The sequence below is a fragment of the Sarcophilus harrisii genome, chromosome 3 (genome assembly GCF_902635505.1).
Source record: "Sarcophilus harrisii chromosome 3, mSarHar1.11, whole genome shotgun sequence".
Taxonomy (NCBI): Eukaryota; Metazoa; Chordata; class Mammalia; order Dasyuromorphia; family Dasyuridae; genus Sarcophilus; species Sarcophilus harrisii.
In genome coordinates, this window is record NC_045428.1 from 604,683,129 (window position 1) to 604,701,553 (window position 18,425).

Consider the following 18,425-nt stretch of genomic DNA (forward strand, 5'->3'; position numbering starts at 1 on the left):
GATGAAAATGGACATGAGCAGTAGGTGCTGACCAGAAGGATCCAGGTCATCAAGGAGGTCAAATGAAACAAGAGAGAAGGCAGAAAGAGCATCAGAGAAGAAGCTCTCAGGATCAGAGGCGGAGATGGAAAGGAGAACTGCAATCTCTGCTGGGACTGTTATCTCTCATGAGCCTTAACACAGAAACCAGAGCACAAAGAAAGTGGAGTAACTTTGTGGCACCAGCACAACACCTGGCCAATCAAAAGGAACAATGGACTTGGGGGGTTATACCTGGACCACTGGTGGTGCATATGGTAGGGTGGGGACAACAAACACCTGATTTTCATGTATATGGCAATGTGTCACAGTTAATGGGACATTATAGTACTGATACACCCCAGGCAAGGATGATGGACACTTATCTAAATGATGTCACTTTTATTACTTATTTTGCTCCCATTTGTTTTTCCATGGGGGTAATTGGGTCCCCTAAGAGATGTATTCCATGGGTAATGAACCCTTGAGTATGGGCCCTCACAGAGAAGTAGAATTGGGCTATCATCTTTTAGTTTTGAGTGTAGGATTGTATGAGATAAATGCTTTAGAGATGGCAGTAGAGTGGTTGGGAGAGGAATTGGTCCTCTGCACTTGGTTGCAATCTATACCTTGTCATTATGCATATTTCCCTGTATGTGTTACCCTTTTTGTCATGGGATGATATAGTACTCAATAACACTTGGATTAAGGTGTGAGATCATTTAAGAGGAGCTTTATTGGCAGCGAATGTTTCTAACCAAATTGAAGAATTGGCTAAAATAGTCCAAGACATTAATGATATGGCTGCACAATTTCAATTACCTGATGATGCATCACAAGATTTTGTAAATTGGATCCAATCTAAATTATCCACATTGCCCTCTTGGTTTTATAGTGTCATAATTGGAGTAACTATAATTCTACTGCTGCTTTTGTGTCTTCCATGCTTAGTGACAATTATGAGAAAAAGAGTGAAAAATGCTTTTGCACAGTACCATCCTTTGCCTCAGGTTGCTATACAAGCTGTTGAATTAATGGGACCATGACACATCTAGGCGTTGGGATTCACAGACAATGGACAGGGCTTAGGGTTGAGGACACTTGGGAGTCCTGGTTTTAACCACGCTCCATTAACGAGGCTGAGCCTCCCCTCTGCTTCTGTACTGTGAATGGGGTTTCCCTCACCTCTTACCTGAGCGGTCCCCACATCACAAGAAAAGGGAGTTGTTAGATGATTTTAGGTATACGTGGCAAAAGGAGCTGTATAGCAGGAAATAACCTGAGGAGGGGGAACAAGGTGTGCAGAGGAGGAAAACAGGAAGGCAGTAGTGAAAGGTTGTTTACCCCAAGATTAATGATTTTGTTATTGAGTAGCCTGTACTGTGACAGGGTAAAGACAAAGAAAGCTGGGTATGAGATGATGTAATGAGATGGTATATAAGAAGGAATGTAACTGTGAGAAGCGGCAGACGCCATTAGAGAAGATGTAGGGTGCTTAATAAACACTTGCAGTAATTAGTAACATCTGGTGTGTCGGGTGCTCTGTGGGGAAAGAGAACAGCTGGAGGGAGCTGCTTCAGAGACGTCCAAGTACCTGGAGAATGGTAAGGAACCCAGTTATAGTTCCCCTTGGTAAGTATTCCATATTATGCCCTCTCTTTCTATCTTACTTCCCAACCTCTTTTTTGTCTTAGCAACCAGTTCTTTATGAGGTGCTAGAGTCGAATGTCATCATCTTGTGGCCAGCTCTGGTGCTAAGCCTTCCCAAAGCTAAGGGAGGTATGGAAGGTTGAACACAGCTGGTGTAGACTCTGGAAATTCCCAGTCATTTTGCCACCTTGAACAGGCACGGGAGGGAATGGAGAGAATTGGTGATGGGTCTCATTACATAGGACTAGGGAAGCACCAAATATCAGAATTTAGAATATGGAGATCAAGCTGGAGAGATAATAGGATATAGTATTGTCAGACCCATCACTGGAGGATGGGGGTGGGGGCCTTCCAGAAAACGCAGGGCTGCTTGTCAGGATACAGGGCAGGGGATTCTAGCCAAGGTACTGTTTGGATTGAGCCCTCTTATGTAGGTCCCTTCCAGCCCTAGGGTTCTGGGTTAACCTGCATTCATATGGTGCTTTAAAGTTTGCAAAGGGCTTTCAACAGGATCTCATTCAATTCTCACATCTTTTCACAGGGTGCTGAGGCAGAAAGCGTTGACACCCACAGGCCACAAAGCTGGCAAATGGCAGGGGCAGCTTTCCTGACTGTTAGGGGCACCATGCCGCCTGGTTACAGGCCTAGACTCAGCTGCCCCCTTTGCAAAGAAGGATAATAAGAACAAACATCTTGAAGGATATTAAAAACTCATTATATTTTAACATGAATTTTCTCACTGAGCAATGGAGGGTGTGAGGCAGGCACTCTCCTCGGGACTGTCCTTTGGTTCTAGCCCTGCACGCTGCTGTCTCACAATTCCACCAAATGCCCAGGGCTCCTTCCTGGGTCCTGAGCACCTCCATTCAGAGGTGTGAGTTCTCACTGTGATCCAAAGCTTTGCTGGTTTAGCACACTGGGAAGGCTGCTCCCCAGCGCTGGTCCATCAGTGCTGAATGAGGACCGAGCTCCAGTTAAAGGCCCTCCCACACTGGATCCACAGATGAGGCTTCTCTCTGGCATGAATTCTCCAGGGCTGAATCCTTGCCCGAAGACCTTGCCACGCTCACTGCTCCGATAGGGCTTCCCACCAAGGTGGATTCTCGCCAAGGTCAGACGCTGACTTCCCACACACGTCACACATGTGCAACTTGACTTTGGCACAGCTCTGGTGTCTCGCCCTCGAAAAGTCTCTCCCATGGGACTCTGCCCACACATTACTGGGTTGGACCGCAGATGGACATGTCTCTCCAGCTCATCTCATAGGCCATAGGCCGCTCGTGGAGGAGGGCCACTGGGATGAAATCTCATTCCAGGAAAAGAGATCTACTCTGGGAAGGGCCAAGGATTGGCTTCCATGTTCAAGGCTATCCCACACTTAGGCTCCTGGTCAACAGCCCTGCTGGGTCCCTCCAATACCACCTTCTGTGCTTCTCCTTTGGTGAAATTGGGCTCTTTAGTCTCAGGTGAAGTCTTGCAATCTGAAACAAGAAATAAGAACGATAAGAGTAAAAGTAATCATAATGCTGATGCTGATAGCTAGTTAGCATTTTTAGAGTACCTACTGTGTGCCAGGCACCAAGCTAAGCCCTTTACAAATAGTATCTCATTTAGTCTGCACAGCAGGAAATGTAAATGACTTGCACAGGCTCACACAACTAGGAAGATGTTATGAGCCAGAACTTGAAATAAGGTGTTAAGTCACTAGAATTGATAGAAACAATGCTTAAGTTTATACCTTTGAGAGTTCACACACTAGTTCACACATTAGAGTTCACAAGTTTGGTAGATTCACAAGTCAGAAACCCACAATCCCACTCTCTCAGAGGAGGAGTCAACCTTTGGGTTCACACCTTTAAGAGATCATATATAAGGAGCTCCTGGAATCAGAAGTAAGGGAGTTAAAGAGATTGAGAGCCAGAATTCAGTCAGGAGATTCAGAACCAAGATTCAGAGAGAGCTGGAGCCTGAAGCTGGCAGACAAGCTGCAAGAGCTCTCGGAACCAAGGAGGGAGCTAGACCTCTAAGAAAATTAACTGGGCTATTTTGGAAGAGACAATAAAGGTCTGGACTTTAACTCCTGGCTGCATTTGAGGTGATTATTACTTTTAACTGAAACTAAGGCTGCCTCCAGAAGCCCCCCTGAGAAACCTGCTCTCCCAGAGAAACATTATATTTTGGTACCCAACGTGGGGCCAAAATATAATGTTCTCTTTTCTCAAATATATGATCGTTCTCTCTGGGGGCAGGTTTCTTGGGAAGGTTTTCTGGGCAGCCTTAGTTTCAATTCAAAGTAATAATAATCTCCAATGCAGCCAGCTGTTAAAGTAGTTCTTTATTGTCTCTTCCAAAATAGCCTGTTTTTCCTTGGTTCTGAGAGCTTTTGTTGCTAGTTCTTTGCTTCTAGCTCAACTCCGACTCCTGGCTTCTCAATCTCTTCAACTCCCTTACTTCTGCCCCTTCCATCACCCTCTTCTCCCTCTGGATTCTGGGGCCTTCCCAAGCCTCCACCTTCCAGCTACTGTAGGACCTCTGATCTCCCTCGAGGCTCCCTCTGGTTCTCCTCCCACCTGCCTGGCCACTCCTCCTCTGCCGACTCCCAGTAACACGGGTGCCCCCCAGGACTGTCTGGGCCTTCTCCCCTCTTGCTGCTGCTTGGGAAGACCTTGAAGCTTCCTTCATTATCCCCTGCTGGTGATTCTCAAGTTGGCTCTGGCAGCCCTAGCTTCCCCTAAGGTCCTGGGGCCAGTCACACCTCTTGGGCCGAGGCCATGTCCAAAACTGGGCTAGCCATCAAATCCTGCTGTGAGCACTTGCGAGACTTGGGGCAAGCCTCAGGCCATAAAATAGGGGTGCTCTCCAACATGAGAAGCCCCTGCCTGGATGATCCCAGAGCCTCACCACCAGCCCCAGGTAATGCCTCAGAAGGCCACTCTATGGCAGGAAGGTTGCTTCCCTGGGGGTCCAGGCTTGAGTGCAACATTCCCTCTGGAGTTCTGATGAGGCAGAGGACAGAAGGACACTTTCCCCTCCGTGGGGGGGAAAGGGGCATTGTCCCCCACGTATTCGGTTGCGGCATCCCAAACTGTTGATTCTTCCCGAGTCTGTGGTCTACTCAGACCCCAGGGGCTCTCCAAATAGCTACTGTCTGACCACAAAGTCCCAGCAGTGTACTTGCAACATGATTTCTTGAGCCAGAAGGGAAGATTTTACATTGATCCCCACTCCAGCCCTAGAATCAGCCCAGTGCTGCCCCTTTAAGATCTCTTTGGATCGAGTGTTGGCAAGACTGTGGAAAATGGGAGAAGGGGACACAGGAGACAGACAAACGTCCTGGTTTTCAAAAGGATTCTGCAAGAATGAGCCAATGATTGTGACTTCTGGGAACTTTCCAGAATAGAAAATTAAAGGGATGCTTCCTTCTAGAAAGGGAAACAATGATTCCAAAGAACTAACCTGGCAGTTGTAAACTGAGTGGCTGGCTGCCCATCAGTTGGAGAACAGCTGAATAAGTTGTGGTATATGTGGTAATATGGAATATTATTTATAATATTATTAGTTAAAAAAGGAAACCAAGATTACTAAAGGAGGGGACAGGGGTGTGTGGAAAGGTTAAACTTACAGATTAGGCACATATTGATCAGAGACTGTTAGTTAAAGTAGATCAGGCCTGTAGGCCCCAGTGACGTGATTTTAGATAAGGCCTGGACTGCATTCCATTGTCCAAAGAAGAGATTACTGGCAGAAGCTGTAAATTACCTTGTCTGCTGCATCCCACTGACCAAATAGGGGAACAGAGGTTTATGTGACCAATCACACCATATAGAGGGTGGGATTTTGGAGCTTCTTTAATTGAAATGTATAAAAGCTGTGAAGATTTTCAAGGGAGTGGATTTGTCCTGCTGTGAATTTGGCTCACAGACCAGGATGGGGTCCGTTTCTAGAGATTCTAATAAATAATTGTGCTTTCTATGAGTGATCTCTGTAATAGTCACTCTAGGTAGGTCTTTTTGTCTCAAACAGTTGGGGGCTCATCCGGGATGGGGTCTTTGAGGGAGATGGCTGTGTGCACCCCAGACAGGGACAGGCACGCACAGAGCAGTTTTCTCCATGGTCTCTGGCTCTGGGTGTGCAGCCTCCCTCTCTCTTAGACAATGGCCCCAGGCAGAAGTATTCAGTGGAAAGCGGAACTGAAGACTCAAGAAGGAAGTAGAGTCCTGATGGCCGGCAATGCAGCCTGGAAGATTTACATGTGTAATTCGAGGCATGCTTTCAGGGATAAGTCTGGGGGTCCATTGGCTGGGTCAGAGGAGACCCCAAGGGATTAGCTCTCCTAAATTTGTTTTTGGTGGGGACTGCTGTTGACCCCAAGGAAAAGGACTCCCTGAATAGGTTCTCGGATGACTGTGATCGTGAGGGTGAGTGCTAGTAATGGGATAGAAGCAGTCCAAGAATTTGTCAGGATGGTAGCTAGGTATAAAAGGATAAAAGGAAATGCAAAAGGTGAAAACAGAGCTCTGCATCTGTCTATGTGTGTATGTCTGTTTGTTTTGTGTTCCGTGTTAAAAAGTTAGCAAGTTCATAAGAAATAAGAATTCAGCCTCTGTGTTGCAGACTTAGAAAATATCAGGGTGAATTGTTGGGAGTTGGAATTCATTCAGAGTAGTAATGCTTTCAGAGTGCTTCAGAATATATTGGTCTTAAATCATGGAATATCTAGGCATTCTCTGTGAAGGTAGAGAGATGCATTAAAGGGACTTGGAAGTTTAGAGAAGCTCCATTTGGATTCTGGGAGGAAAGAATGTTCAAGGTGAAACAAACCCTAATCTGTTTTGTTGATTTAAAAGCTCTGTTAAGTTTTAAGAACCATGATTAAGAAATTTGGGAATTGGTCATTTTAATGTTACTTAGTATAAAATTTGCTTGTGATTTTAAACTTTTTCACCTGAGGTACTAGTCTGTAAGTAAGGAAAAACTGGGCTGAAGAGTTTTCAGAGCCTGTTAGAGTAAAGGGCAACAAAAACCTTATCTGATCAAAACTCAGGCAGGAGATTTTTAAGATGATTCTGAAATTGTGGGTAATAATTTTGCATTGCCTTTGCATGCTAGATTTGTTTACTCTGAGTAAAAGATCTTGGAATTTGTTTGAATATTGATACCTTTATTACTAAAGAAAAAAAAATTATCTATTTTAGTAATGGCAGAAAAAAAAGCAGTGTGCTAGTAGGATTAAAGGGAAAGAGCAATAAAATTCAAACAGCCTGGGCTGAGCCATAAAAGCTGCTTGAACAGATAAAAGAGAGCTGCTAATTGCTGTGAGAAGAAATCTGCCAGAAAAAAGAAAGAAAGAAAGAAAACTTTTAAAAACAGCTGTATTCAGTTTAATTCAGTATGTTACCTTCTGAAACATATTGGGTAATTTGTTAACATTGTAAATTATGCTTTATGGAGTTTTTCTAGTTATTCACTATATTGTGAATCTTAAAAGTTACGAAGGGAACTGGAAAGAAGAATGCAGGAGATTTATGAAGGATTGATTTGTAGGAGCAAATTGAGAGCCTGAATGATATCAAGAAAGAATCAGTTAGAAAAAGAAAGGAAATAAACTGCCTAAATCTTGAGAAGGATTCCCATGTAGGAAATTGAGTGGAGAAACAGGAGGGAATCTTTTGTCCAGGAGTGCAGGAGGCGGGGAAGGGTGGCCACATAGAATCCTCTCCTCTTTCCCCTGTACCAAATGCATTCCAGTCATTTTCTGTAGTGGTTTGGTTAATTGACTGAATATTTGTTTCATTGATAAATAATGGTTTTCTTGTTTAAGGAATATGATCATAAATGTGATCTATAGTTTGAAAGAGTTATTCAAAAAGTTTAATTGATGTTTTTAAGAACTTTTCAGATTCTTTTATGAAAAAAAATGAAGTTTTAATTAACTGTATTGATGCCAATTATTTAAAGGGACTCCAAGGATAATAGTTTTTGCCTTTGTCCTTTTGAAAATGTTTTTGACATGGTCAATATGTAGTTTGGGACTTTCCTGTGTATTGAGTATTTTAAAAGCAAAATGATTGGTATAATATTCAATTTATGGAACATCTACTTGGGTATATAAGAATTGTGTGAACAGTCTGGGATAACTTTCTTACTATTAAAAGTCTTACAATATGTAGATGATCCTCTTGTGGCAGGAAGGAAAACGAGTGACCTTGTCCAAGTTTGTTAAATGATTTAGAAGCACAGGGATTGAGAATTTAAAACAAATTGCAATTTGTGAAACATGAGGTAAAATATTTAGGTCATTGTATAAGTGAAGGGGAAAAGAAATTAGATTCTGTAAATTACTTGAAAGAAGGAATAGAAACAGAAAAGGGAAGGAACTGGCACACAGGGCATTGGTCATTGAAATTTTGACTAATCTTATGTTACCTAAGAACATTGCAGTGATTCATGTGCAGGGTCACCAAAGAAAAGATTCATTTGAGGCAATGGGAAAGTGCTTTGCGGATGAGGAGGCAAAACGGGCTGGAGAAGAGGAATCTGTGAGTCTGGAGAAGATGATGGTGCTAATTCTGGCATTTCTGCCTCCAATGCCTCCACTTTCCCTTATCCCATAAGAGAAGCAGGAAATCCAAAGCCTTGGTGCTCAGGAGGATAAAGAGGGGTACTGACTCTTCCTTGAGAGCAGAGAAGTACTGACCACAGCGAGTATGGGACATGTACTCCAACATTTACATCAGGGCAGTCAACGGGGTGTCCAAAACCTGTGTGATGTGGTGCTAAGTTGGTGGCAACGGGGTTTGTACACAATAACAGGCAACTGGTCAGCAGTGTCCTGTCTGTCAAAGGAGGAATAGGGCGGCCCAATGACAAGTCCAAAAGGAGGAAGGCCCCCTGGTATCAGGCCTTTCCAAAGCATACAGGTGGACTTTACCAAGCTGCCATCAATGGGGCATCTCAAATAACTGTTGGTCATAGCAGACCATCTGACCTCATGGGTGGAGGCCATGGGCCCTTGCCTGGGCAACTGCTTCAGCAGTTGTAAAAGTACTCCTTGAGCATATCATTCCAGGATATGGGTTGGTAGAGCAGGTAGATTTGGACCAAGGCACCCATTTCATGGTTAAAATCTTCCAATCTGTTGCCCAAGCTCTAGAAATATCCTGGGACTTACATATCCCATGACATCTGCCCTCATCAGATAAAAGTGGAAAGGATGAATAAGGAAATTAAACAGCAACTGACTATATTGGTGTTAGAGACACAATTGCCCTGGACCAAGTACCTTCCCCTTACCTAAGAATTAGACCCAAACCCTGAAGGGATGTGGGATTATCACCTTATGAATTATTGTATGGTCACCCTTATCCAAAAGGGATTCAAAATTCTTCCTTGAATCCAATATTTGAAACCAAGGATTTATTTTTAAGAAAATATGTCATGTCTGTACTGCAACATCTGAAAGCATTGCAACTAAAAGGGCTTATTGCTCACACTCCTCCCTCAGGATTCATGGTGCATTAAGTTCTAGCTTGGAGACTGGGTCCTGGTTCAGACGTAGAAGGAGGACAAGCTGATCCCGAGCTGGGAAGGAGTGTTCCAGATATTCCTGACATCAGATACAACAGTGCTACACAGGAAAGAGGGTGGAATCAGCACACCAGAATTAAAGGACTGGTGGATGCTCCAAGGGTGTGGACTTCCAAACTGAGTCCAGAGAAAGAGCTGAGACAAACACTAAAAGGAACTGATGAACTGTGCATGTGAAATCCTGATAGTGATATTGATCTGGGGCACCTTATTGGGGCATTGCCTAAATCAAACAGGGGCAGGGCTATGGATGGGACAGGGTAAGTGTGAATGGACCTTCACTAGTCGACCACAGAGGGTAGATATTATAGATTGTAGTGAATATAGAAACAGATGGAGCAAGTCAAATATTGTTTGTGATGATGGGTCAGTGTTTCATTGTGTCCACCAGCATTCATTGGGGGGTATTGAGGGATGTTTGAAGGAATTTAGTTGAAGCCTATTTGTCAAACACCCCATAATCTATTCAAACCGGTGATGTTAATGGGTGGGGAGATGCCTGGCCCCCAGCACAGATTATCAAGGAATACGGACCGGCGACATGGGCCCAAGATGGTGGTTGGGGGTATTGGACACCAATACATATATTGAACAGATTAATTCAACTGCAAGCAGTCTTAGAGGTAACAACTAACCAAACTGCTCAGGCCCTTAATCTATTAACTGATCAAGCCACCCACACAAGAGCAGTGGTTTTATAACATATTTTAGATTATCTGTTAGCAGAGGAAGGAGGGCTCTGTGAGAAACAAAACCTGTCCACCTGTTGCATGCAAATTGATGACAAAGGACAAGTAGTAAAAGAAATGACTAAGGGCGTTCGCAGGATAGTTTATGTGCCTGTACAGGTTTGGAAACCTCCCTTCACAAATGGCTGGTGCTCTTGGTGTTTGATGGTGGCTGGTGGAAACAGCTCTCATGGTACAGACATGGCAATCGGGTATTATTCTGTCCCCGCTATGTTTACTCTGTATGATTACATTGGTAACGAGTGTAGTTTAAAGCTCACTGTCAAGAATCTTACAGACAGAGGATGCCATTAAAAGGACAGAAAGAGGGATGGAAGACAGTAGCAGGGGATGATCCAGATGAGGAGATTAACAAGCAATGTGTAGAGATCGTAATTGAGTTTAGCCACAATGTTAGTTCTTCATGAGGAAACATACATATATATGTGTGTGTGTGTGTGTGTGTGTGTGTATATTTATGAATAACAGGGGGGATTGTGTGGGAAAAAGGTGAAGAACTTACAGATTAAGCACATATTGATCAGAGACTGTTAAAGTTAAAGTAGATCAGGCCCATCGGCCCCAGTCACGTGATTTTAGATGAGGCCTGATCTGCACTGCACCCCAAAGAAGGGATTACGACAGAAGCTGTTTATCACCTTGTCTGCTGCATCCCACCGACCAAATGGGGGAATAAAGGTTTATGTGACCAAGCACAACATATAGAGGGCGGGATTTGGGGTTTCTTTGTCTGAACCGTATAAGAATTGCGGCGATTTTCAAGAGAGTGGCCCTGCCCCGCTGTGGCTTCGGCCCTGGCCAGGATGGCGTCGGGTTCTCGAGAGCCTAATACATAATTCTGCTTTCTATGAGCGATCTCTGTAGTGGCTACTTGGGGCAGGTCTTTTTGTCCCAGAGAGGAGGTTGCTATGGAAGTTTTCCTAGACTGTACCTGACGGGCTTTTGTGCCCTTCTTGTGGAGACGATGGGGAAAACGTGACCCGATGCTACTGCGGCTTAATGCACCAGGGGGGGGCTAGATTCAAGGTTCACACGGATCTGGCCAAGTCACGTCGTCTCTTTGCCTCAGTTTCCTTATCTGTGAAATGGGGAGATAGCACCCACCTCCACTGTTGTTTGCTGCTCTAGCTCATCTTACAGAGGAGGACATGGAGGCAAACACGCGGCCCGAGGCAGTTGCAAAACCAGCGCCGACCCACGCCCAGGCGCGTGCCTGCGCACACGTGCCCGCACACACGTGCCCGGGTAACTGACCAAAGGCTTCTCCTTCTGGGAGAAGAATCTCGAGGCCGAGAAACAGCTAGCCAATCAGCACATGTTCTCCATCCAGGCCCCGCCCCAAGCATTCGTCATAGCAACACCATCCCGGAAATACTGTTGCCCCGCAGTATTCTGGGAAATGTAGTCCTGCTCCGGCAGCATCCTTGGGGGAGGAGTGAGAGGGAGGTCCCGATAAGTCCAGCCTTCCCGTTTTACGCAGGGCAAGTTGAGGGGCCGGCCGGATGGAGAAAAGAGTAAACTGAGGCCAGGAGTAAAGAAGGAAAGAATGATAGGAGGAGTGTGGGAGGGAGGGGAAGAGAGGAGAGCAAGGAGGCTTGACGTCCACGTAGTCACGTGTCCTGCCCGGACCTCAGTTTCCCCATCTGTAAAGGGGGCCTTCGAGGGCCCCAAACCTACAAGGGAGCGGGACTCTGCTTGACCCCAGCGGCCGGAGGCCACTCGCCCCTCGCCTGACGATGGCGGAGTTCTCCTCCTGATGTGACCCCGGGGAAAGTGAGTGCCCCCTCCGTCGGACCTACTGTGCGCTTGGCGCTGTGCCGAGCCGGTCCCCACCACTTGGGCAGAGATGCTGTGATTCTGCCCACTTGGCGAGGAGCGCCCGCCTCTCTCCCCCCAGCCAGTGAGCGTGGGGGCCTCAGACTTTGTCCCAATGGTGAGATTGGACTTTAAGCGCATGACGGATGGAGGGATGGATGGAGAGCTGGAGAGAGAAAGGCAGAAACAAAGAGATCCGTGGAGCAACAGCAACAAAGGGGAAGCACTGTGGGCTTCTCGTGGGTTAGGCACTGGGTTAAGTTTTGGGGACACGGATTTGAACAAATAAGAAAGACCGTCCCCAGCCTCAAGAAGCTGACATTTCAACGGAGGATCATCGCACAGAGATGCAAGCTGTACAGTGAAGGTCCCGATACTCTCTAGTCAGTGGCTTCCCAGCAGAGAAGGAAGACCTGAGGAAGGGGAAGAGAGAGGAGGAGGTGGGGAGGGCTGGGCGGAAAAATCTTCCCTTCTCTACTTGCAGTCTCAGTGACATGGGCTGAGCTTGCATACAGGAAGCGCTAAATAAATGCATCACCCATTTGCTTTCTTGGTGATCTGTGCTTGAATACCCGTATTACCACAAGAAAGAGCTTCTACTTGCAGTCTGGAGCGGGGCAGAGAGGAGTTAGGGGGGTAATAATGGGGGGGGGGGGAAGACCATCATTAAAACATTTAAGCAATAGGAAAAGGAGTGTGGAAGGGGACCCAGAGCAATTTTATTACTGTTCAACTTTGCAACTCCACCTCCTGCACACTTTATATATACATGCCCAGATCCAGTCCTTTAAAAACGATTATTTTTTCCTTTTTCCTTCGAATGGTTCCGTATTTCTATCTTATGTATATTATCCTCTCCCCGATCTGACGCACACGTGGCTTCCATCCTATACATCCAGTTTCTGAGATCCGCTGTAATGAGGATGACTTGAATGAGCCTTTAACCCTGGAACGTGAGCCAAGGCTTTAGCCCCTGCACGCGCACAAGTGGAGAGCAGAGGAAGGAGAGGAGGAACCATTGCTTTTGGGCTGCTGAGCCCTGACACTCCGGTTTTGCGTTTCGAGGTCCCTTCTAGATGGATTTAATTCAACAGGCACTGATGAAAAGGCTGTTCCTCGGAGGGAGGGGCATCTGGTGGCAAAGTGGATAGAGTGCCGGCTTTGAAATTGAAATCGGGAATCCCACCTCTGACACGGAGTGGGCAAGTTACTTCTTCCCATTGACATCCATTTCCTCAGCTGAGCTGGAGAAGGGAATGGCAAATCATTGCAGTATTTTTGCCAAGAGAACCCTAAATGGGTTCAAATCCTGCTTTGAACACTCCCCCATTGTTTGGCTCTGGGAAAGGCACTTCCACTCTCCCAATCTTTACTTCATCATCTGTGAAATGGGGATATTAATAGCACTTCCCTCCCAGGTTACTGGGAGGCTGGAATTAGAGCATCTGTGAAGGGCTTTGCAGACTTCAAAGCTCCTTTTGCAGATTTCCCACTCCTATGGTGATTCATCTGCGCACATGCTTTCCCAGTCAGTGTGTATTTATGGAGCACCTACTGTGTGCTGGACATTTTGTTCAAGCACTGATCCAAATAAAGGCCCTCATGGAGTTCACAGTGGTCAGCACACCAACAGATGGGTAGAAATAAGCCAGATGTGGGATTAATTGGAAATAAGAGGCAAAGGCTTCCTGAGAAGGTGGAAGGAAGCCAGGGATGAGAGGAGGAGGAAGGGGGAGCACGTCAGGCCTGGGGGATGACCAGAGGGAGGCCAAAGAGAACATGGTGTGGGTGGGGAAGAAGGCAGCAGGGGACCTACCAGAGACAGTTGTTGGAGTGACAAGTCATTAAAACATGGGATGGAAGGCTATAAAAGTTCTGAATGTCAGCAGCCTTTTGGCTGTGGTCCCGGAGATCACGGGGTTGTCGAGGTGGGTGATGATGCCTTTGGCAGCTGAGGAAGACTGGGTGGCTGGAGTGGGGAGCCCAAGGCAGGCAGGCAGACCCCCAGCAGCTGCTGGCCCAACCCAGGCCCAAAGTGCCAAGGGGTGGGAGAGCAGGGCCAGAGGAGAGGATGAGGAGTTTGGGGGGGGGGGTGTGAGGAGGAAGACCTGGGCCCCAGATGGGGCACAAGGCATTGAGGATGTCGCTAGGAGGGCCTGGGACAGTCGAGGGGAAGTCGGAGGGATAGTGGGAGAGCCCCGCTCTGGAAATGCAGTCTGAAATGTTGACCAGGTTAGCTTGTCTGTCAGAGAATTAGAAGGGCCTGCCATCGGCTGGGAGGGAGCCATCAGCTGAGACAATGGCCAGGGCTCTGACTGGAGGTGTAGAAGGTGGAGGATCCTCCCGAAGGGAGGGATCACCTCTCCTGGATCTACCAGATCCCAGGTGCTTCATGATCTCATTGGGCTGAGTTCTCCCGAGTGCTGGCAGTCTGGCTGCGTTGAGGTCGCCCTCCCTCTCTGCCCACCATTTCTCAGCCTCGGCCTCTTCCCAGTGCACCATCCAGAGTCCTTCCTGCTCTTCTTGGGGGGCACTGAAGCCCTCTCTGGGGGCCCCCTAAAGTCCGCAGCTGGATCCTAGAGTCTGAAATGCCTGGAGCCCTGGACCTGGTGCCAGAAGGCCCGGCTTTCAGAGCCCATCTCTGGCTCACGGGTGCACCCCGGAGGTCCCTCAGCCTCTCGGTGCGAGGCCGAAATGGGATGTTCTGGCCCCACACCCGGCTGGGCTGCTCAGGAAGTAGGGATTGGAGGAGCCAGGCAGCGAAACAGAGGAGACGAGGGGGTCTTCACTGGCAGGACCCAGCCTCCAAGCCCACTCCCCAGGCCTTGCTGTCTCCCCACCAATGGGTACTCTTCGATTTCTTCCTCCTTAGATGGACTTGGCCACATGCTCTCTCCCACGGGAAAGCCTGGTGCCTTTGGCCTCTGTCCAGCTGCCCTTGGTGACTAAAGTCACCTGAGTCCCCTCCAGCCCATCACAAGGATGGCGGAGTCCCCGATGTCCTCAGACTGACTCAGGAAGGCTTGCCGTTCCACTGGGACTCCCTCCCTGATGGGGAGATCCCAGAGAGTCCAGGCTTCTGGGATCCTCGCTACAACAGAAACGGGGGGTCCTCTAAGATCCTCCCAGTCCACAGAGGAGTCGACTTCCACAGCTGGAAGGTCACAGGGCATCCCTGGCAGAACCCCCAGATGGGCCAAGAGAAACCTCGAGGGCATCTCCTCCAATCTCTTACACAGTCGAGAGTCCCTTGCATAGGATCAGAAACACTTGGGATTGGCGGCCATCCCAAAGCCCATCTTCTCCCACTTGAGACCCAGGAGGGGGAGGCTCCGTCACTCATGGACTCACATGTGGAAGTGCTGGCCGGGGTTGTCTGGTCAGAAGAGAAAGCTGGGAGAGTTTGGGATGTGCCGCGGGGTCCCAAGGTGAGCTGCGGCCTCCCTGCAGGGCGACGACGAGTCCTGGGCCCGGGAGGCCCCATCCCTGGCCAAGTTCCTCAGGAGCCGATGTCCAGGTGTGGCTTGGCTCCTCGAAGGGCAGCCAGGGCCTGCTGGGTCCCTTCCGTCAGTTCCGTACCAAACAACCTACGGAGACACAAGGAGACGGAGCGTTGGCACCCACCCCACCTGCCTCTGCTTTCAGGGTCCTGGAGACTCGGGCCCGATACCTCTGGAGGACTGTCCTGGAGAAGCTTCCCCTCTGTGTTCTGGAAAAAGAGGGAGCCCAGAGCCGTCTCCTCCAGCCTCGGGGCCAATGTGACTCCCGAGCAGAAAGAAATCCTCGGGGGGCTGCATGTGGCCTGTCTGATTTGATGGCTGTGACCCTCCAGTGGACACCCACGGAGTCTCCCACCCGGGGACAGGCAATCACAGAATCCCCAGGCTAGGTCTCAGCATCTCTTCGGGGGCTCATCACCCAGCTTCCCTTTCCCCTCCACCCTAAACACGGGCGGCGGCAGCAGAAGACCTCTCTCCATTACATAAAAGTAGATTTCTATAATTGGGTGGAGCCTGAAAGGTCACCAAGTCCAAGCGGCATCCCACCCTCTGCAGGAGACCCCTCAACACATTCTGGGATTCTCTGTTCCTGGGTCCTTCCCCCAGACCTGACATCCCATGTTCTAAGGACCCTTGCTACTCCAACGCCCCCTGTCCCAAGGGCCCTCCCTGCTCCAATGCCCCCTGTTCTGAGGGCCCTCCCTCTCTAACTCCCCCTCTTCTGAGGACCCTCCCTCTAACAGCCCCTGTTCGGAGGACGCTCCCCGCTCTAACACTCCATGGATGTCCTAAGCTCTCTTTCTGGAGGCTGAGGAGTCCCCGTCTCTTTCCCCTTTCCAGCCTGTCCCCCCACCCGCTATCCCGGGGGCTCTCACCACAAGGTTCGGAGCCTGCAGTTGGGCTGGCTCAGCCTCTCACACAGCAGTTGCACCCCTGCGTCCCCCAGAGCGTTGTTGGTGAGGTAGAGCTCTCTCAGGGTCTGGTTGATCCCCAGGGCCGCAGCAAGGTCCCCGCAGGCAGCCCCGGACAGGGAACAGCTGTCCAGCCTGGGCAAAGGACAGAGGGAACCTTATTTGTCTGTGAGATTGGATCAGCAAAGACACCCGGCTCTGCTTCCCAGAGTCCCTCGGGCTCTTTATGGCCTTGACCTCAGGTCCCGCTGGCTCCCAAGCCAGGCCTCTCTCTACACAAAATCCAATTTTTTATTTGTCTTGAAAACTCTGAGTTCCAGATTCTCTCCCTTCCTCCCTGCCCCCCCCCCCACTCCCATTGAGAAGGCACATGTGAAATTACCCAAAACATTTCCATACAAGTCCGAGGAGAACGCCCCCCACCAAAGAAAAACCCAAAAGAAAAATAAACTTTAAAAAGTCCGCTTCAATCCGTAATAAAGTGAAAGACCGAAGTGTGAGTGCTTTGTCACAAGGCACACAAGGCCACAATCCTGAGGGTTGAGGCCTTAGCCAAACCCTGTGCCTCCAAGAGATCCTTAGCACAGCACTCAGCAAACAAGACAAGCATTTATGAGGCACCTACTGTATGCGGCATTGCCCCAAGTGCTGGTGAAGAGGGGACCCCGGAACTCGAAGGATTTTCAGAATTCTGGGGTCCCCTCTTCACTGGGAAATCCTAGAAAGGGGACAGGCAGCCCCTCCCTTAAGGAGCTCCTTGGAGGAGACCCCAGGCCCATCACTGTTCCTACTAGATGGGTGGGGTGGGGGAAGGTCCTTTGAGAGGGAAAGGCGTTCACGGGGGGGGGGGGGGGGGGGGGGGGGGGGGGGGGGGGGGGGGGGGGGGGGGGGGGGGGGGGCAGGCGAGGCCTCCTGGAGAAGCTGGAATTTGAGCCCAGTCCAAGGGGGTCAGGCAAACTAAGATCAATAAGTGAGGTGCCGTTGGGGAGGGGGGGGCTCCTGGGAGCCCAGGGAATGTAATGGGGAAAATTAAACTAAAAAAACAACTAAAAACAAAAACAAAAGGAGACAAAGCAGAACAAAAACAAATAAAGGCAGATGAAAATAACTGAAAGAAAAATAAAAGCCCGCCCTTGACTGGCCAGAATTCTGGGTTGGCGCAGCCGTCCCTGCATCGGCCACAAAGTGGCAGCACCATCCCAGAGAGCGGTTAGGGAAGGTAGGAGACAGAGGGGGTGACTCAGGCGCAGGGAGCAAGTGGGTCTGACCAGGAGACAGAATAGTGCCAAGGGGCACCGGAGTAGCCTGGTTGGGAGCCCTGAACAGAGAATAAAACCTCACGAGCCACAGAATATAAGCATCCCAGAGCTGTCCTTAGAGTTCCCCTGAGCCACCTGAGCACTCTGTTTGAAGAGGATCTGGGGGCCGTAGTGAGCCAGTGGGGGGATATGGCAACCCCCACAAAGCCACGTGGCCTCGCTTCCAGGAATAAGGCGCGGAAGGCCCCGGCTCCGAGCTCTGCCCTTGAGGAAAGTAGCCAGTGAAGAGCGGCCAAGGCGGGGAAGAAGGCCAGGCTTTTGCCACCTGAGGATCAGTTGGAGGCACTGGGGATATTTAGCTGGAAGGTAAGACGTCCTCGGTCTGGGGGACTGCAATTTACCGGCAACGCTCTCGGAAGCGCGCCTGGGAGAAGGACCAAATTCTGGGAGAAGGACCCCTGGTGGCAGGGGCAGAGAAATATCTGGGCGCATTGGTCAGGGAGAGTGTCCTTACAACCGCTGGAGGGGCGGAGGAACCAAGCTCTCTTACTGCAGTTAGACAAACTCAGCTGGACAAAGTTGGCTAATTTTGTGCAAAGCATCTTTGAGGAGCATCTTAGGGGAGCACTTTGGGGATCATCTTTTAGGAGCATCTTAGGGGAGCACCTGAGGGAAGCACCTTTGGGGAGCACTTTGGGGAGCACCTTAGGGGAGCACCTTTGGGGAGCATTTTTGGGGAACACCTTTGAAGGGCACCATTGGAGACCATCTATGGGGCAGCTGAGAGAAACCCCAGATGGGTCCTGCCTTCAAGGAGCTCATGTTCCCCAGAATCTTCCGACAAAGCTTGGCTAGCCAGGGGATTTTGTAGAGAGGGTCCTTGTCCTAGCCAGAAGGGTCTAGGATTTGTGAGAAGGGCCCTGCCCAGGTCAAGAG

The 18,425-nt window shown here is 49.0% G+C and overlaps 1 protein-coding gene across 2 annotated transcripts in view; it reads right to left on the reverse strand.

Annotated features, from left to right (window-relative positions):
- Window positions 1-2,361: 2,361 nt before the first annotated feature.
- The window catches only part of LOC100923423 (NACHT, LRR and PYD domains-containing protein 12), a 38,136-nt gene continuing 22,072 nt past the window's right edge, over window positions 2,362-18,425 (reverse strand). Inside the window, exons 9-11 of one of the 2 annotated variants that reach the window (XR_004233438.1) lie at window positions 16,195-16,365; window positions 15,171-15,406; window positions 2,362-3,149 (exon numbers count right to left, since the gene is read on the reverse strand). Coding sequence is in view for 1 of the 2 variants with exons in the window: in XM_012545812.3 (XP_012401266.2) it covers window positions 15,319-15,406; window positions 16,195-16,365 (259 nt within the window). In the remaining variant the exon portion in view is untranslated. Of the gene's footprint in view, window positions 3,150-12,496; window positions 15,407-16,194; window positions 16,366-18,425 lie in introns of those variants that run through there. The other variant, XM_012545812.3, reaches the window with a different exon arrangement.